The 19,525-nt window shown below is 36.4% G+C and overlaps 2 protein-coding genes across 7 annotated transcripts; one reads left to right on the forward strand and one right to left on the reverse strand.

Annotated features, from left to right (window-relative positions):
• The first annotated feature begins 87 nt into the window (after window positions 1-87).
• On the forward strand, window positions 88-11,868 carry LOC106174780 (N-acetylglucosamine transporter UNC93A). The gene is made up of 3 exons (XM_013556470.2): window positions 88-1,782; window positions 4,296-4,563; window positions 9,674-11,868. The coding sequence occupies exons 1-3, from the start codon at window positions 667-669 to the stop codon at window positions 9,904-9,906; spliced, it is 1,617 nt and encodes a 538-aa protein (XP_013411924.2). The 5' UTR covers window positions 88-666; the 3' UTR covers window positions 9,907-11,868.
• A 435-nt stretch (window positions 11,869-12,303) lies between these two features.
• LOC106150398 (uncharacterized) lies at window positions 12,304-19,134 on the reverse strand. 6 transcript variants are annotated; one of them, XM_087000875.1, is made up of 9 exons: window positions 18,959-19,134; window positions 18,252-18,301; window positions 17,938-18,034; window positions 17,282-17,415; window positions 16,919-17,031; window positions 16,370-16,507; window positions 14,579-16,202; window positions 14,132-14,325; window positions 12,304-13,998 (listed from the first exon to the last, which is right to left on the reverse strand). In XM_087000875.1, exons 3-9 carry the CDS (start codon window positions 17,979-17,981, stop codon window positions 13,810-13,812), a joined length of 2,436 nt encoding a protein of 811 aa, XP_086857001.1. In that variant the 5' UTR covers window positions 17,982-18,034; window positions 18,252-18,301; window positions 18,959-19,134; the 3' UTR covers window positions 12,304-13,809. The 6 variants fall into 6 exon arrangements, with proteins under 6 accessions (XP_086857001.1, XP_086856999.1, XP_086857002.1 ...); XM_087000873.1 differs by having other exon boundaries at window positions 18,951-19,134; XM_087000876.1 differs by having other exon boundaries at window positions 18,252-18,312; window positions 18,951-19,134.
• Between the last annotated feature and the right edge of the window lie 391 nt (window positions 19,135-19,525).

Genomic DNA, 19,525 nt, shown 5'->3' on the forward strand with positions numbered 1-19,525 from the left:
GCAAAGGCAAGGTCATTAGTCAACGTTATACTGTCTAGCATAATATCCCCATATACTTTTTTTATTCATCTGTGAACATGAGTTATTGGCAAGTGCCAGTAAAACCTTTCGACACGGGCAACCTATTAGGCTATGTTAAACTGTGAAATTGTTTCTGTATAGTCTTGGAGGCTTTGATAACCTCATCATTGGTCAGATGTACTAATAAACGAAGCACCTTTGGTCCTTGTTGGTTTCACCTGGGAGTTGATTTGTGCATCAACCAAGCATTTGATCATAAACGCCCAAAAGAAAAAAAGACTGCAACCTTTTAAGTGATGTCTATATCGTACGAACACATCCCGCGGCATCTTGCAGATGCCGGTCAATATACACGTTTCGCTGTCTTGATATTCCTGGCGGACACCTATTGGTGACTAGAAGTCGTTCAGAAGTTGCTTGGCAGAGACTTGCATGGTTTTCAAAGTCGGGCTGGTGTCCTTCGCATACAGCTAATAGTTTATCTTCCAGAAGCCAATTTCACAACATATTTCGGCCCAATAACAATTAGGCAGAACATTGGTTTACAGAGAGCAGATTGCAAGAGATCGATACATCAGTGTTCGTCTCTCCCACTCTAATACTGGCCTTGTCGATTACACGTACATATGTAGTCACTAGGAAGACATGACAGACGGAAAAACGAAGAATGAGAGAAAGGGGTTGGGTCGGTTGATAGAACCATTGAAACAAGGATCTGCATTCTTGATTAAACAATGGAAGAAGATACAAGGGATCGTTCTTCGGAAAGGAAAAGGTACATCGACGGCCGAAAGTGATCCACCCACCACCGAACCTTCCAAATGCCCAACATCGTCGACAGTTGTAGGAGAGACAACGCGGCATGGCGATTCATTTCAAGAAAAAGTGATCGCAAAACGCAAAAGACCCGTTTTGAACGTTATTGTGCTGAGTATAGCTTTTGTATTTGTTTATACCGCCTTTCTGTCACTACAGAGTCTACAGAACACTATAAACGCCGAAGGTGGAGTCGGTGTAGTGTCGCTAAGCTGTATTCACGGGAGCACCGTTGTATCATGTGTTCTGGCGCCATGGATTATTCAACGACTTTCTACAAAATGGACAATAATAACATCTTTTTCGTTTTTCCTGATGTACATAACCGCGAATTTCTATCCAGAACATATTGTAATGATACCAGCTTCCATTTTATTAGGTATGACATTCGGTCCGCTTTGGAGCTCCCAGTCAACGTATTTAACTACGGCTGCGTTAGACAGGGCCCTTACTACGGGAAACGAGGAAGATACTGTTATAGCACAATTCAACGGTTTGTTCTGGGGGATTCTACAATTAAGTCAGATAGCGGGAAACGTAATTTCTGCGTCCGTACTCGCAGACGATCATGTTGCCCACTTAAATAAAAACGCAAGTCACAGAAACGCACCGTTGTGTGGTGCCCAGGACTGCAGTGTCCACAACAAATTTAAAGTGGATTTCCGAGAAAAAGACCCCCTTTTTGCACATGTGCCACGAAAATTTGAGTACGTTCTCCTTGGTATATTCTTAGGATGTGTGTTGATGGGAATTGTTATTGCCGCAGTGTTGCTTGACAGACAAGAGAACGACGATGACGAAGAAAAAGACAAGCAACAAGAGCCTGCTAATCAAAGATTACTTGCATCTTTACGTCTTCTGAAGTCCAAAGAACTGCTACTGCTGGTGCCTCTTGTTGTCTATACTGGGATGGCGCAAGGATTTGTTTATGGAGACTTCACAAAGGTGAGGTTATGAGAATATTGAAAACAAACCAATTAACTTCAAAGTATATGTTGAGTCATCTGAGGGTAGGACATACATATTTCAGAACATTATTGTGTTGGATATCTTTATGACAAGGATGCGAATTCAGTTCAATGATAATGTCATGACTGATGTATGGCTTTCTTCTTTATCTCCCTAACAAGTCTTGTTGCAAATGTCGAATTGTCTGTGTTACGCTTTTAAGCGCTTTTTGTGGTTCAACGATATAATTTTGTGGTCGGATCAAATTCTGAATGTGAGAGCTATTGCATATTATGACAAATCCGTTGCATGCATAAGTCATTAGCCCCGTGCATTTCGCGAACCTGTGAATAACTGAAATTATCATAATGAAGTAAAAAACTAGTCTGTCAGCATACCGTCGTTTGCTTAAAACGCAATCGATCATAATTAGGTTTAGGTTACACGGTCAAATCTGATATCCACAATTTAGTACTGGAGCGAAGACATAATTGTCACCAACGCCTTTTCATTATAGTGTAGGCCGTTTCATTCTTATCATAGTCCATTTTAATTAGATTCACAGGCCTGTAGCCAGCAATTTAAAGGGGGTGTCTTTCTGTGAAAATGTAACCTATTTTTGCCATAATGGCTTATATTTGCACAAATAAAAAGTCAATAAAATAATAATTCAGCACAACGAACTTTTTACCGGCCAAAATAGCGGCCGGGGTCCATTCAACCTCCTGAGAGTTGGATGACGATAAGACCATAAAGCCAAAATGGTCTTCAAACTGTCTGACATATAACAAACAGTCGTTGAAAATTAATCAGCAGATTGATGACTCTGTATTAATTGTACTATGCTGAATTAACACACATTTAATTTAGTGCTTTTAACATTTTATTATCATAATGACTTAAAGTTGTCGTTGAGTACTGTATTCATATTTGCAGCCATTGATCATTTCAACTTCGGGCTTAACAACATATATGAAATTCCAAGATAATGTGCATAACACAAAGTCAATGCTGCGAGGGAAGTTCTTTGATTGTCGGGAATTACGGATACATTGATATGCCCCTCGACGAACTTTTTCAGACAGCAGTCAATTACACAAATTGGCTCCGTTACACCTTATTAACAGAACACCAACAATCTATATTCCCAGTTATTATCGTTTGCAAATATAGGACACCTGTCTCAGGAGATGTGGATGCTCTATGCTATAGCAATGAAATGATGATGCCTCGCATTTCACGCTGTTTTAGATGAATATGTCACTAATATCCTCTTCCCTTCGGGAAATGTGACACTGCGCGCTTTGAACCAATCTTGACCCCCCCCCCCCCCCCCCCACTAACTTTTTGGGTGAAAAGTGCCGTAAATGCTCTTCACACTATTCTGTCTACTTATTACTTGTCTGTCGTCCTTTTATGTGCTGCCTTTCCCTATCATAAGGAAAATTGAAATTAGGGACATTTAAAACAAATTTGACCGAGTGTAGTTCCCGTTGTAAAATGCTTTATAAGCTCCATTTCAACTTTTGAAAATTTTGTGTCGATTAATGCTACTCCATTTACCCACAAAGCTGTTATTGTTCCATTTTTTTCTTGTCAAAACATTTATCCTTTTAGAAACTTATGGAAAATTGGTTTATTGTTTAAGGTCATATCATTGTACATAAATGTAGTAAATGGCAAAAATTAACTTGTATGTTAATACATTGCATACATGTAGAAGGCTGTTGCAAAGATAAGTTTTCTTTAACTATACACATGCACACATAGACACGCGCGCAGGCGCACAAACGCACGCTCGCGTGCTTTTAAGAAATGTGAACAAGTTTTACACCATTTCAAAAACATTAACGTCTGTTGCCTTAGAATATTCATATTTATAAACACTAATTTTTGTCAAGTAGTTGAAACAGCCGACTGTGACTGTACATACCTGGCACATTTGGAAAATTATTTGTCGTACTTGTGTCGTGTCAGTGAGGTTTGAAGCTTTAAATGTTGCTCCAAGTGCAGTCCCATATTAACCTTTGATGATATCCAGCAATTCTCTTTTTATTACTTAAAATGGAATAATTACTTGGAATAGATTTCCTTATTTCCGCACGATAATAGTGTTAGTCACGACACGGAACAATCAGATTGACTGATGAAAGTAATATTTATTTTTCTCTGCAGCTGACTTTTTGACTAGGTCTTCTCAGATCATGAGCGCATAGCGAGGATCACAATATGCATTTTCTTGGAAACCCTACAATTGCAAAGAGCAGTAAGCTCAAAGTATTGTCTTTCTAATAAAAAAATCCTGTTACATTCAGTTCACACCTACGTTAATGAAAACGAGAAATCAATCGTTTTTGTAGTGTTTCGTTCGCCAAAGTGTGATTCACAAGAACCAGAATTAGCAATTTTCTATTAACGAAGTCATATGTAATCAGCAATTTTATATCAAAGGCAATGTGTAAATATGTATGTCATCAATTACCAAGACATTCATCTTTTTTTCTTTTCAGTCTTTCGTCAACTGCTCACTTGGCGTACATAACTTGGGCTTGGTTATGATTTCTTTTGGTGCCACAAATGCCGTTAGTTGTTTCTCTTTGGGATTCCTCAACAAGTATACCCCAAGGTCGCACATAATAATAGCTGGGACATTCTTTAACGTGGGCATATTAATCGTTCTGCTGATTTGGATACCTGACCATACTGATATACCTATGTTTTTCGTAGTTGCTGCTTGCCTCGGAGTATGTGACTCTATCTGGCAAACTCAGACTAATAGTAAGTATAGACTCTCTCTCTCTCTCTCTGTTCACCAAAAGTTTTCCTTCAAACTATAGCCAGTAATTCTCTAATTCTCATTCTGCCCCCCTCACTCTCATTTCACCTGAACAGTAGCTGAATACCCCGTATATATAATTGCACCTTTAAGTTACACTTAATCACTTATTGCAAATTTTACCATCTTAAACATTTACAAGATAAATCTACTATCAAAGGCACCATAACTATAGCATCATAAACTCTAGAATAAATTATTATTCAATAAAATGAGTGGAACATGACATGTATTGCGTTTACCATGAACAACAATGGGCGGGACGCTTCATTGCAAATATGAACCCAAGGGGCAAAGATCGAAACGCGCCGAAACTGATTACCATATTTCGGGGGATTAGCAAAGAATGCTTTCCTCTTCAAACATAATGAAGGGTTGCCCTTGATAAGATAAAAGTTTGATATCGAATGCATATGAAATAATCATAATAGGGCAATGATTTAACCAAGCTTTTTGATATGTGCATTGTATATGAATGTATTCTGTTCTTAGAAATGCAGTATGCGTTGTTTGGATTTCCATTTTGTGACGTATTTTAATAAGGGCAATGTTTACTGAAATTCTCCATGTAATCTGGCGATTTATGCCAAACGGTGTAACAACAAGACACTCTAGCTGAATCAGCGTTTAATTATTATCATTTTGTTTTGAAAAAAGACAATGATAAAAAAAAAAAAAAACAGAGATGACGCATAAAAATATGAGATTTTGGTGCTGTTCACTGACTCACCTAATGAATATGAACTGGAAATCAATAAGTCTTCAAACGATGTATACCAAACAGCTATATATCTGATATATTTCCTGTATTTCTTAATTGTGTATATTGTTTTAATAAACAAGCCGATACTTCTCTGAGGAAAGCGTCAGAAGAGATACACTACTCCTAGTTCTTACTCTGATGCAAATAATGCTCCCCCCCCCCAATAATAACTGAATAAATTAATTGAAAGACCTGTAAAGGGATCTCGCTTGCTGAAGTCTCATGCCTGACAACAAAAAATACAAAACATAGTGTGAATTGTTTTGTGCCAACATTGTTCTAGATCTTGGCATCAATACGGATATAGTTTTTGAGCGACATTTCGATTGAATACTAATTCAATTTGATAGCTTGTGATAAGACAGGCGCACCCACAAGATAATTTCAGAGACAGTCTGCGGTTTCCAGAGAATCATCAGATAGGATAAGTGTTCAGCAAGGGATCAATAAAGGGAATTTGATGCCATTTTTTGGTATTCCAGACACGACATCCCTGTGAGAACGCATTTCACCTCATGAACGCAGTCCTTTAAGACACACAGTTGACTCTTACATGATAAAAACATTTTCCTGGAGATTTCAACACTCTTTTTTTAATTACCAAAGAATTTTTATCCATGAACCCTTTTATGAAATTTAAGTTTCTAGTCCTAAGTTTCTAGTCCTCAGCGTAATGGAGATCGAGGCTGGTGAATTTCACTCATGGCGGTAAAAATTAGACATTTAAAACTTGAAAATGGGGGGGGGGGGGGGGGGGGAGTTCTGAAACATCCAGGAATATATGAAAATTTTTGTCATATAAAGGTATAACGTGTAGCGTATTCCTTTGATCGATTCCCGCAGTACCCTTATGACGACTCCGTACCAGCGTTCATCAAATGTGTCCAACGCCACAAGTATAACAAACCAAGGTTTTAAGGACTAAAAACTACAACTGACTTATTTCCCACCTTCTCTCAGTTCACGAAAATTTGAATATTTTTATGCGCCCAGAACCTTAATGCTGATCAATTAATAACGATTGATCTTTTTTCCTGAAACATTTAAAACATTAAAAGTTTATTCATAATTTGTGTTATCTACTTCTTGTGAAAACGTAACATTTAATATTTGATGAGAGAAACGTGGTATTGATCAAATCCCTGTATCCCAAATAAATCACATGTACAGTATTTGGAAAAGTAAAAGTCTTGATTCTAAAATATGGCTTGATATCTATTGTTTTCAGTAGCCTGAGTCAAGAAGCAAAAACTGAAATATTATTCATACATGTGGATTTCGTCCAGATTTCTTGTGATAAATGACCTTGCCTATCACCGATCGCCAGATATATGTTGTTCAAGCCATTATAGCTATAGGCATGTTTGAACTATTGAAAATCGCTGTTTACTTGGAGGGTTCTTGAAACTCTACAATGAATGAGCTAAGGATATGTTAAGAGTGAGGTTGCTCAATAATAATATTTTGTATGTTTGGAAATCTGAAGTTTTCTTGCCGCAACTTACAAAGATGGCCTAAAAACCAAAAGGCACTGGTCACTAAGAATCCAGAAGCCAATGAAAAACAATGTCCCATTGTGAGAATAATTACTGACCCAAAGGTTTGTTTTTTATGATTCCGTTGCTAACAAATACTTGTTGATGGTTTACAACAGTTGGATTGATTGAACACTGGATTGTTGCCTTCTAGAAAGGCCAGATTTTCTCTGGCATTCGATAGTATAAAGATCTTAGGCAGACATTTTAAGAATTAATTCAATGGTTTGATCACTTTTTGAAAGTAAATAAGTGAACTACAAAATTGCCAAAACAACGCGAGAATACTTAAGCGTACAACTTGAAATCGAGTATCATCGTGAAAACGACTCAGACTAGTGACGTCATCAACTTACATGAAGTTAACGTACATTAGTCTGCCCTAATAATTCATGCAAATACCCATAATGACGCGAGTGCCCTTATCAAGCAGCCCACCAAACCCGACTTTATTCCCAGGCTCATTAGACTAAAAGCAAGCTTTGTGATAAAACAACCATATTATCCTATAACATCAAACACTGCGTGAAAACAGAGCATTAGTAACACTCCGGACTTCTAAATTATTGATCATTAGTCTCGAGAGCCCGTGAAAAACGATTCAACGATATAAAATGGAAAACTGGTGCGCCCAACTGGATTTTTCAATGCATCATTTCGCTATTGAGGGCTGTCGACTGCAGATGACGCCTGCTTGCAAGTCGTCAGTAAGACGCCAGCAGAGTTTTTATCCGCCCCATCTTTAGTCCCTGTTCCCCCCCCCCCTCACTCTCTCTTTTTACTTGAAGGAAAAGTGTGGCAATGTATATTCATCGGTAATTTTTGCTTTGATCTTCATGCATTTGCTGGTCGAAAAGTATTCATACTTATTTTGAGGACAAGACATTTTTGTCTTGTTTTTTGTATTTCTTTTTTTTTTTTTTTTTTGCGCCAAAATCCAGTGAACAGTCTTTTAATTTGGTAGACGCCCATCCATAACACAATATTGGCGATATTTCAGTCAAAATGTTCTGTATATACATACAAGTGCAATCCGTATATTTTCATGTGTTGAACTACGGGATTAAAGTTGGGCAGATATTTTCAGGAAAAGTTGAATATGGATAAAATCAAATCTATCAGCTAATGCTTTCAAAAACACCCCCTGAGAGTTGTGCTTTCATTTTTTATTCGTTTACTGTAATGTTGTCCTCCCCGCGAGGGTTGTATTATTCATGTGCAGTATGTATATCGGGTTTTGGCTGGACAAAAAAATTTATGACTAAGCTGCTGCCGCTTTTTCTGTGGTCGTCGTCAAAACTCCTACTGTTACTGTTCCCCATTTCGTTGTCTTTTCACTTCTGTGCCGGTGTCACAGGAACGGTAGTCCGCTAGGAACCATAGTCCGTTCCTCTTTACTTTGTACAGATAACATTCGTTCCATATACTAACTCAAATACAACGACTAACCCTGACCTGTGTTAATCATAACAGACCCCGGACTTCCATTTTTAAGACTACCATCCATGTCACATTGGTGTGAAAAAACCGTGGGTCCCTGTAACAGGGTGTCTGCTCTCCATTATATTGATACAGGTTAGGGTTAGCGTAAATTGAGTGGGTCAAAACGTAGGACGGGCTTCCCTGTACGAATTAATGGGAATCGGACACTGTATTACAGGTGACTCTCTGTTACTTGACATCGGTACATTACATGAAGTTGCAACCTTGTAATTTTGGCGCACGAGTTCATCTTAACTCCGATATAGGGTCGCCAAGCCATTTTTTAAACATTGACAAGCACTGGTAAATCATAAAACAAAAATCATTAAATACAACGCTGACTTCCCACTTTTAATTTCATTTTCAATGATGACCTTCCTTTAACACCCCGCGAATGTATCGTTTTACTTTGCAACATTGCACTTAGGGTTTAAGGTGTACGCAAACGAGAATTTTGCAGGGAACCTGGTGGACAAACGTGTGGTTGTTTTAAATGCCTGGTATTGATTAATCCTATCGTGGACAGCAAACGGTCGTTGAATGCTGGAAAAATAGGCTGGTGATTAGTTTGTGTACTCAGTGCACCGTTTGTGTGTAAAAGACTTCTTATTAATTGACCATAGTGTCGAGAATTGCTATGTGTTTGTGGACGAAAACGGATTTTTCATCGAAACAATTTACCAAATCACAAAACAAGAGAACTGCGAGACTTTCCCCCATTTTTCCTGTTTGTTCGTCGATTTGAAGATTAGAAATAAAAGAAGCTTTTTTTCTTTGCTCAAAAAGATAATATTGTGAAATTAGGGTATTATACGATCTGAATCTGCCATAATGGAAATAATAGCACAGGATATCGAATAAAAGAAAGTGTCGAAAAACGAGATCCCATCTGCAGGCTAATAGCCGACAAAAACAATTCGGTCACTTTCATTGCAATCAAGGGACATGAATGAAAATTTACAATTTTAGGCGAAAGTAAAGTTTGAATTCAGCATTTGGTTTTAATGGAAAATTAAGAAAAACAGGAAAGTTTATTAAATGTTTTTTTTTTTTGCCTTAAAGCCTTCACCAACTTTCTGTGTAATGCTACTATAATTTATCTTTGTTTTAAAGTGAATTGTACTCCTAGAAACCGAAACATTTGGGCCAATTCCAAACTCAAGAAAACTAATGTATTTTGAACCTGTTACGTCCAACCATGTTCCTCTAACCGGATGCTAAAGTATACTGCGTGAGATAAACTTATACTTATGGCTTCTCTTTAACTTTTAGGTCTTTTTGGAGTAATTTTCCGGAGCCGACAGACAGAAGCCTTTGCAAATTTCAGGATGTTCCAGGCGACTGGATTAGCAATTTCCTTTGGATACAGCTATTTCTTGTGTGTGGAAACCAAAGTGTTTATCCTCGGCACCACCTTGGTGGCAGCGTTAGCAGGATACGTAGTACTCGAGTGGAGGCAGAGGAAATTCGACCAGGGGGTCAATTTCAATGTTGTTGTACTTTGAACGTCGACCAAAGATCAGGAGGAGAGTGCGAGCAAGTGTTTCAAAATAACTTATGAGCAGATAATTCGACCATATATGATTATGCATAGAAAGGAGTAGAGCAGAAGTGGAGACAAGAATTAAATGTTATTGTTTCATTATATATAGATGTATGAACGTAAAGGGCAATCACCAGCTTTCTTTGTTAAAGCATCAAACGAACGCAGATTAAGTCATGTATAATTCAATGGTGAAAGAAAACACACATATCGAATACCGAAATACATAAACTTGATGTCTTTAGAATATATGATGGTTAGGTAGTTCGTCATGGAGAAGTCGTCCTCCCAGAGTTCGACTAAAAGATGGTAGATTCGCAAAAAGAGGGGTATTCAGTCAGGGTTATGGTAGAAAGATATTAATTAAGTGAAATGTAGGTCTACATGTACAGTCATATGAACTCCAAGAGATGTCAAACATAATTTTCTACAAGGGTATGAGCATTGCGAGAAGCTTGCCATTTTCACGGAAAGGGGTATCGATTTCAAGGGTTTAACAAAAAATGTATTTAAAGGATGACAATTGTGTATGATTGTAGAAAGGGGTAACGTCAAAAGAATGTTTATAGATATATGGTTGACGTATTTAGCACAAAATTGGCTTAGTCCGCTTAGTAACATTGACCAACTGGACGTTGTAACCTACCAGAAATAATTGGTTACCAATCTGGTTAAATGTGAACAAATCTATTTATAGTGCTAATTGGCCAGATTCCATGATACATAGAAGCAAAATACATTGAACATGTACGTAGTATTCCTCGGAAAAGCAGCGAGTCTCTTTAATGTCCCTTTCTTTGAATTTCTCTCTACGAACCAATTATACTGGCAGGACTGTTTATGTGTAAAGACAAAAATTGTGGCACCGAAAAAGAAAAGTGGGAACTTTATCTCAAAGACGGTTATATACAAGATTACTCGAATGTGAGAAATTGAATGTGACACTATCTAAATTTGCGCAACTTGAGATAAAATATCCATCTTGTTTCTAGTTTTATAGAACTGTACGTATTGAGCATGGTGGCAAGTCCGTTGGACACCCCTTCGCTGGAAATGTGTAGGGTTTTTGTCACAAGAAAACATTATGAATCATACATGTAGGTTGAAACACCTACGGGGGACTGTGAACAACAGGCTCGTCGAGCAACAGCGAAATTTTCTCCGAAATCGGGATGTTTAATAAATGATTCTTAGAACTAGCATGATGGAAAGAAATATACACCTGCCTTTAAAATCGTCAATTCAACAATCCGCCACAGTTTCGCATTACTCTATGAAGGCTGGGGGGAATCTACTATGGACTAGCTTAGCTTGGTTGTGCTTGTAAAAGTCTTTGTGGGAGCTAAGAAGGAGGCTGTTGTTCCCCCCATATACATATGCTTGGCAACGGCAATTATCGTTTTTGAGGCCTGATATATTAAGAATAAGAACTACTATCCAGAAAGCGCATGGCTCTTTAGTAAATGATGTAGGTGCACTATTTATATGTAATGACGGTTTTCCCCTCAATGGTCTTTCCTCCAAACTCAGGTACAGGTATTCATTCGTCGTGGCAATCAAGGAACTATTACACTCTACATGTAACAGAGTCGATGAATGCATTCTATACAAGAAATGACATTATTACGTTGCAGATTAACAGCAAAAACTGACTTCGATCACGAACGCCAAAACAATACGCCAGTTTTCAATGGATCTCAAATGTGTTGACGTTGCTGTAATGCATGGAACGTAGAAACTTAGACATGATGGGGTATAAACGGGACATTTACGACCATCTACTTATATATTATCATGAGAATAGTTGATTCTATGTTTCAAGAAAAAGGTGTGCAAATAATCTGACCATGTGTAAGAAAAGATATGAAAATACTTAATGTGAAACGAGCTTATGGTATTAAAATGCGTTCATGTTATCCTCACAGGAATGACTTTTATCGATTGCATTAGTCTAGCTTTAACATCATTGCGTCATTATGTCAGGTTGTAGTTAGGCGGCAATTCCTAACGTTCAATCGGTCGAACTTCGGTAGTGGTACTTAAGTTGCAATATTTTTTCAATTAAAGCAAAACTCGTCGATTTAAATATGGGCATCGACTATCAACAAGCTACGTAATCAAAAGACGAATTTTGTAACATAAAAGAAAATTACAAAAAAATAAATAAATAAATAAATAAATAAATAAATAAATAAATAAAATAAAAATAAAAACGCAACAGATTATCTCGTGACACGTTCGTCACAAACACGCCAGCACCCACACGCACACACTGATACGATCACTGGAAGATTCTCCAAGTTAGCTTTAGCGATACATGAAATATACTTTTTCAAACAATAATGTTAAACAAGCTACAAAACGAAATATACATGCATATATTTAAGCTAAACACAAAATAAACATCACAGTAAAAATATAACAGAGTTGGAAGAAAAAGATCTCCAAATGTATATTTTTAGTTTCATCGTATAAAGTCCTGTTGTACTAGAAGAAATTTCTCCCCATCCCTCCTATTCTTGATAATAATAGGAGATAGGAAAGTTAATGACCGACTATCTTGCTCTGAAAATTTATCTCCTCTTACTTGAAATGGACATATGAACAGAAGAACAATATAGTCCATTTTCATTTCTAGCCAGATCAATAACCTCTACCCCGTCTTATTTTTGGTTGAACTTTCTCTCAAGTCTAATAGTAACTCAATCAATCATCTGCCAGAACATTACCAGTAAACAACACTACATAGTTTTGAACATGAAAATGACACCTAAATTGGCAAAGCTACGCACATGACCATAATTATAAGGTGATAATATGAATAATATGATAATATGAATTTCTGAATAGTTGTCATTTCAGCAACAGATAATCCAAAATAACTTAACAAGCACAGACTAAAGTGCTCTTTGGGGAATGTAATACAGATGCAAGATGCAACCTATATTTACAAATTATGATAAAATAAACTGTAAACAACAAGTATCAATAAAAATAAAATGTCTAAAATCAATTGTCTTCTATGCTCCCATTTTACATGCAGTTTTGGTTCACAGCCTAGCAATAGGATATCACGATATGAAGAACAAACACAAGGAAAGTAATACTGAGTAAGTGCTTTACAAATATCTAAAGGCTGTTGAAACTGAAAAGATGCATTTCCAGGAATACACAAGTAGGTCAAATAAAAACTTATCAGAACTCAAAATATTCAATACCAAGACAACTGTACTAGTATACCCAGCTCAGTGGATAAAAAACACTGATATAAGCTGGCTATCCTTAAACGTTTTCCTTCTTCTAATCTTATTTTCCATTATATTTCCTCTCTTGGTAATTTTGATAGTGACTCTTTTTTTCTGTCTCTTTTCAACATGCCTATTTATTTAAGGAGCAAATGGACAATGAACACAGAATTGGTATATGTATAGATATTAAATGCCATGGGAAAACAATAACAAAATGCTCATACAAAAATTAAAAATCCATATACAATTGAAAATTATGATCAACAAATCAATTTTAGTTGGGTAAGAAAAAAATGACTCATCATGATATACTCAGGAAAAACTGAATAACCTGTACGCCACAAAGCTTTCACTACATTAGAAAGTGTCATCTATACCTTCATAGAAATGGAAACATAATCAATAATCTTGCTTCACTAAACTATAACCTTAAAGGGGTAAGTGTGTTACAAAACAAGCACTGTTACAGGAGGAAATAATGTAAATATTTCACTCCACGCTTTATACCATATTTTAATTAAAGCATACACGCTCACACACACACACACACACACACACACACACTATATCAATGATTGGCAGGACTAACAATTTCATTTCTCTTTTTTGTCTCTTCACTAGTTGTCTGGGCTCCATTTAAACAGTTTGTGAGGTGGAGAGCTGGAATCCACATTCTCATTTGCAGGAGACAAACCATCTGAATCAGAAAATGATGAACATTCTTGGGGAGAGGGGGCACCACAGTCTTCATCACTGGTATCCGTGTCCGATTCACTTTCCTCCATACCATGTTTTTTCTTATAGTCCTGCCATGAAATTTTCATCAAAATTTTAAAAGTAAGCAAATATAACAATTTCTATTTCAAATTCTTTTTTTACTTTAAGGCTGACTAAATGTAAAATTACAAGTTGCTGTAAGTTTTAATTGCTTGTACTTACTATTATTATCTTTCTGATTCTTTCCAAATCCATAGATCTGTTGAGTTTTTTCAAGATGGGTAACACATCTTCTTCAAGTGTTAAAAAAGATTTTTCTTGAGGATCCAGTCCCTCATTGTGTGGAGTGCTGGACAGTAAACTGGACAGATCATTAACTTGTCTTGCTGCTTCTTCAAAGTACTGGGAAGAATTGCCTACAATATATATAAAAACCTGTGTACTGCACACCAATGTATTATATACCATTATACCATGTTTTTTCTCCTAATTGCAGCTGGAGTTCTTTTCTGTTTTATGCAGACACAATCTCAACAATCACACAAGAAATGCATTATAAAGATACCAAAATCAATACAGTCTAAACACTTCTGCATAAAATAACACGCTTAAAATGTTAAGGAACGTTTAAAAATAGATTTTAAATAACATACTAGGAGAAGAAATCACCTTCACATAACCCTTCCTCATATTCCCCCAGCTCCTTCAGAACAAATGCCCTGAACACCATGCAGTCAAATTTGAACCTGTGGTAAGGAGTTGCTCTCTTCTTGGCAATACCCACAGCCTCTTCCAGCAGCTTGCTGGCATCTTTAAGACAGCATTTGCAAGCACTCGACTTTTCCCCAATTCTCACCAAAGGAACATTTTCTTCTTCATAATTCTGCAGGACTTCAAATTTGGCCTGATACAAGTCTGCAAAATCTCTCAGCAGTTTTGCTCTATTCAGGGAGAAATCACCATTTTTTGTTGCAATGTCCAAAGCATCCGAATTAAGGGTTTCTGCTTTTTCAAAAAGCTCCTTAAAATTATCATCTGGGTGCTCATTCTTGTACAATTTATCCCTACACATGGCCTTTAGGGCTTTGGCAATGTTAGCACAAGTCACAGGGGTCAAATTTCCCTTTGATTTCTGTCTTTGGTGAGCAATACTAAAATGTTTCTCTGCCTCTTTATATTGACGAAGTGAAAAGTAAACAGACCCGATGAAGTTTTCCACGTCATCAAGAGAAACATCAAATTCTCCTTTAATGTTCATTAAGCATCTCTTGCATTCTGAAAAACTGTGAAAAGCACCTTCGTAAACCTCTCTTTTGTAAAATATATTGCCACAAACATAATGATAGAGTGTTTGTATTGGAAAGTTGTGTTTTACAGAGTCATCCTGAAAGAGCAGTGAAGCCTGCTTGCATATCGCTTCAGCTTCATCATATTGTTCTAAATCTAAATAACACCTGGCAGTCTGAAGCATTCTGTAACAAGATGTTATGACATCTCCAGTTCCTTCAGCTTTCTTTTGGGCTTCTGCTAAGTACTTTATTCTCTCACTTAAATCAGACAGATTTTCTATGAAAATATTGATGACCATAATGGTTGACATTTTTTCACTTGTACAGGGGTTATTAACAGCTATCTTCATATAGGTCCTAAGATACAGTGACATCACCTGCTGTACCACAACAGAAAAAACACCAAGCCCTTGTTTGTGAATCTCCTTTGCTTTTTGCTCAAAGAACAAAACAAAGCCATTCATCCCTTTTACAGTTATATTTCTAAAGTTCTCTTCCAGTGCCTTGCCTTCAGCAAAATTTTTCACCAATGGATGAAGGGAATATCTTCCCAAAGAAGATTTCTTATAACCCATGGTAACAGTATTAGAGTAAATACTGTAGTCCTCAAACTCCACCAGATGATGGCCAATCAAACACCTCAAGTCAAATTTTGCATCTTCTTCAGCATATTGACTGCGAGACTCCTTTGGCTGAAGTTCTCTGAACACAAAGTAAGCAGCCTCCGCATCAAAGCTGGAGTCAAACACGGAAAGTGAAACCAAGCAATTCTGCATGTCCCCAGGAAGTGCTGCAAACATTTCTTGTAAGCATCTGTGAACTGGTGGCAAAGTGGCTGTGGCTTTCAGTTTCCCTGGCTGGAGACGGCTGATGATGTCATCTGGTTGTAGGTCCCCCTGTCTCATTAGGTCTGCCACAACTAACAATGCTTGTGGACTGCAGCCACACAGATGGGCTAGGGTGGAACACTGGCCGTCAGTTAATGTCACATGACATGTCTGGCCCTGAACACAAAGCATTAGAAATATCTGTTTATTCTAAGTATGACACAATAGAAGCATGTCTGTTAGACTGTGTAATATGAATCAACTTAAAAAACTATTATATTAAATTATGATACTATGGCAATTACATGTATCACCAATTTATGGAAAGATTAATTAATGCTTACACTGTTCATACAAACAGTTTTTTGGAGAAGTTCTTCTGCTTCCCTCTGCTCCATTGATTTGAGTTCTATCTCTTGCATCAAGCCACCAAACCTCCCCTCAACCATCATCTCAACTCTAGATGTAATCAAAAGTTTCACCTAACAAAATAAAACCATTAAATGAAACATTTGCTCAAGCCAACAAATGAGAAATCGTATAAATCCTTTTAGTCATAACAATATCCCTTATCTTATGTACTTATGCCGTAATGTACTAAAGAAAATCCTAATGCTAATCAGATGTGCTGCAAGTTTTTGTTATTCTAAAAAATTCCTTTCAAAGATATTCCAAAATTATTTTCAAAATTATGTTTTAATCCAAAGGACCTTGGTCCATACAAAAACATGTTTTATCCTTCAGTATCGTAAGTACATAATTAACAAAATATACATGTGTAAGGATTTTTCATGCAGAACATACTGGCATTTCATTTGCACAGTTTTCATTTTAAGGACTTTGTATATTGTAAAAAGCCGGTTCTTTCTTTGTGGATTTCAAGTACAAATTACCTTTGAATCAGGGTTCATTCTGCAAACTATATCATGCATGAGGTTGAGAAAGTTGTCTTTGTTACTGCTCCCCATCAGCTTATCAACATCATCCAAAATGACTACAGTGTCTTCTGAAATGATGCACAAGATTATGAGCTAAAATTTATGTCTCAAAATGTGAGTGCCTCAGCATTTTATTTCAGTTAATCTCAGATACCAATAAGACTACAGCCAATGGAATTAGTACATTTTCATTACTCAAGAATATTGGTATTAATAGAAATTTAAGGCCATCCATATGATATATTAAGTAAAATGTAACATGGATTTTTTTATAAATTGTATGATCCAAGTGTATGTAATAAGAATAAATGAACTTACCGTTCTCAGTATTTAAAATGCTGAGTAATGAATCTGTGAGGTCTGCCTCTGTTAGCATAGGTTTTCTTTGATCAGAGTGAGTCATGAGATTGATGACAACTGTGGTCAGAAATTCTTTGATAGTGTCTTTTGCCCTGTAAAGATGAGATATATATGTTAACTTCTGCCTTAATGAATATATATAAATAGCACTTCAAGGGGACGGGGGAATTTTTCTGAAAAGGTGGTCCTTTTTATCTTTTTAGTTGACCCAATTTGGAAAATGTCATAGTATCAACTGGTAGATCTATATTATATTCACAGCAAGGCTTTTACCTTCAAAAAGATGGTTCTCTAGAGGCCTCCAATGGCCTATGGGCCTGTTTAAGTTGTTAAAGTCATATTACAGTTTCACAAAGCACAAAAACGACATAAATCGTTTCCCTTAAAGTGATATTAAAAAAGAATGCTAAATAATCTGTTTTTGATACTGCAATACTAAAAGATGATAACATTTTTTAAAAAAAGGCTAATTTAGAAAATCACTATATACATACATTATAAATAAAAAAGGTCCTAAATCAAGATTCAAATGACAATGTAATTCTTAAGCTCCATATTCAACAAAAACACCTTGCCTTGCTTTAGATATCTATGTTTTAGACAAAATAACCTACCTTATCTCAACCTTTTTTATCTTCCATGCAATCCTAGAACACATTTCACGTGCCAGTGCAGACTTCCCAAGCCCTCCAAGACCACAGATACATATTGCTGTTGACAGAAAGCACACTAATTGTAAGCTATTATTACAAATGACAAAGTATACATCACTTTGTACAGCTCTGTTAAAAAAGAAACAAGAAAAACCAACAAACATACTAGTAACTTATTTCAAGTGAAATTATAAATATTTATTTTGTTAAATTAGTAATATGAGCAGGAAAAAAGAAGATTGCTGTTCAAAATGTTACATTATATAAATACTTGCCTTCACAATGTCACATCATACATCTTGTAATTTTCAATTATATGTTTTACCTAGAAAGTAACTTAGTTATGGAATTTATTATTAATCTATACATGTATGTAATTGCAAGCATGTGATGCTTTTCATTATATATATATTTTTTACTGTTAATTTTAAAACTTTCTTTGGCCTACAAACCTTTAATGCTTCTTTCATATAGACCACTCTCTAGTTGTTCCAGATAATGTTTTCTGCCAAAAAAGTTTGGATTTCCTTGAATGCCTTTTTCTTTGAGCCAGGTTTCGTATTTGATTCTATGTTCTTTGACTCGATCACTCCAATAAACCTCTCCGCACGAAAAACTCACAGTTTTTTTTAGCTTAGAGAGTAGATTCTCTAGTGTTTCGTAGTATTTCTCTAACGGAGTGCAACATTCTCTAAGAGACGTTAAAAAGCGTTTGGCATCATTATCGTCCGTTTTCAAAACAAGGCTTTCTTTTGTCAATAATTTTAAGCTTTCGATATCGTCTTGGGTAAGATCTTCACTAAGTTCCAATTCAAGTTCATTTATATCCATACCTTGGGCATAAATATATATCACTGATACGTAACAAGGCGAATTCAACAGCAATCCCTAAAGTCACATGAACGGCAACTATAATGACTGTTTGAACGTCAGGGTATTTTTCTTCCGTAACAACGAAATAACTTTTGCATTACCTTATTACCTGGCAAGCGCGGGGTGTCGAAAATATGGTTTTCCATCACTTTAAATGGCATATTTTGAAAATTATCCTTGTAAACAAATTCACTAGGCTCTCTGTAGTGTGATCACATTTACAAATACTTCACCCTCACCAGGGCCCTCGCTCCAGTAAATGCCGCCATATTTTGATGTATAATACAAGACGGGAGCAACTAGTGGTTTAATATTTGCTCGTCTAGTACGAATGGCATAAACAAGATACATTGACCGGCAGATATTAACATTATAAAAACAAACATGTATCACAACTTCTGTGTAATTTTGACACCATTCCCTTCTTTTAATGTAATAAAGAATAGTAATTTGTTTTTAATAAACATTTTTTTAAAATATCAGCTCCTTCACGGTAACAGCGTGGAAACGCTACCATGCAGTAGTTTCACTTTCGATACTGAAACAGATTTTGAACCATAACTCAGACGCAACCTTTTCGATCATGAAGGAATATGTTTTCCATTTTTAAATTTACACACACACACACACACACACACACACACACACACACACAAAGATTGAACTGTACATTTTG

This window comes from Lingula anatina, chromosome 1 (assembly GCF_051362555.1).
Source record: "Lingula anatina isolate TDL-2025a chromosome 1, LinAna3.0, whole genome shotgun sequence".
In the NCBI taxonomy this organism is placed as follows: domain Eukaryota; kingdom Metazoa; phylum Brachiopoda; class Lingulata; order Lingulida; family Lingulidae; genus Lingula; species Lingula anatina.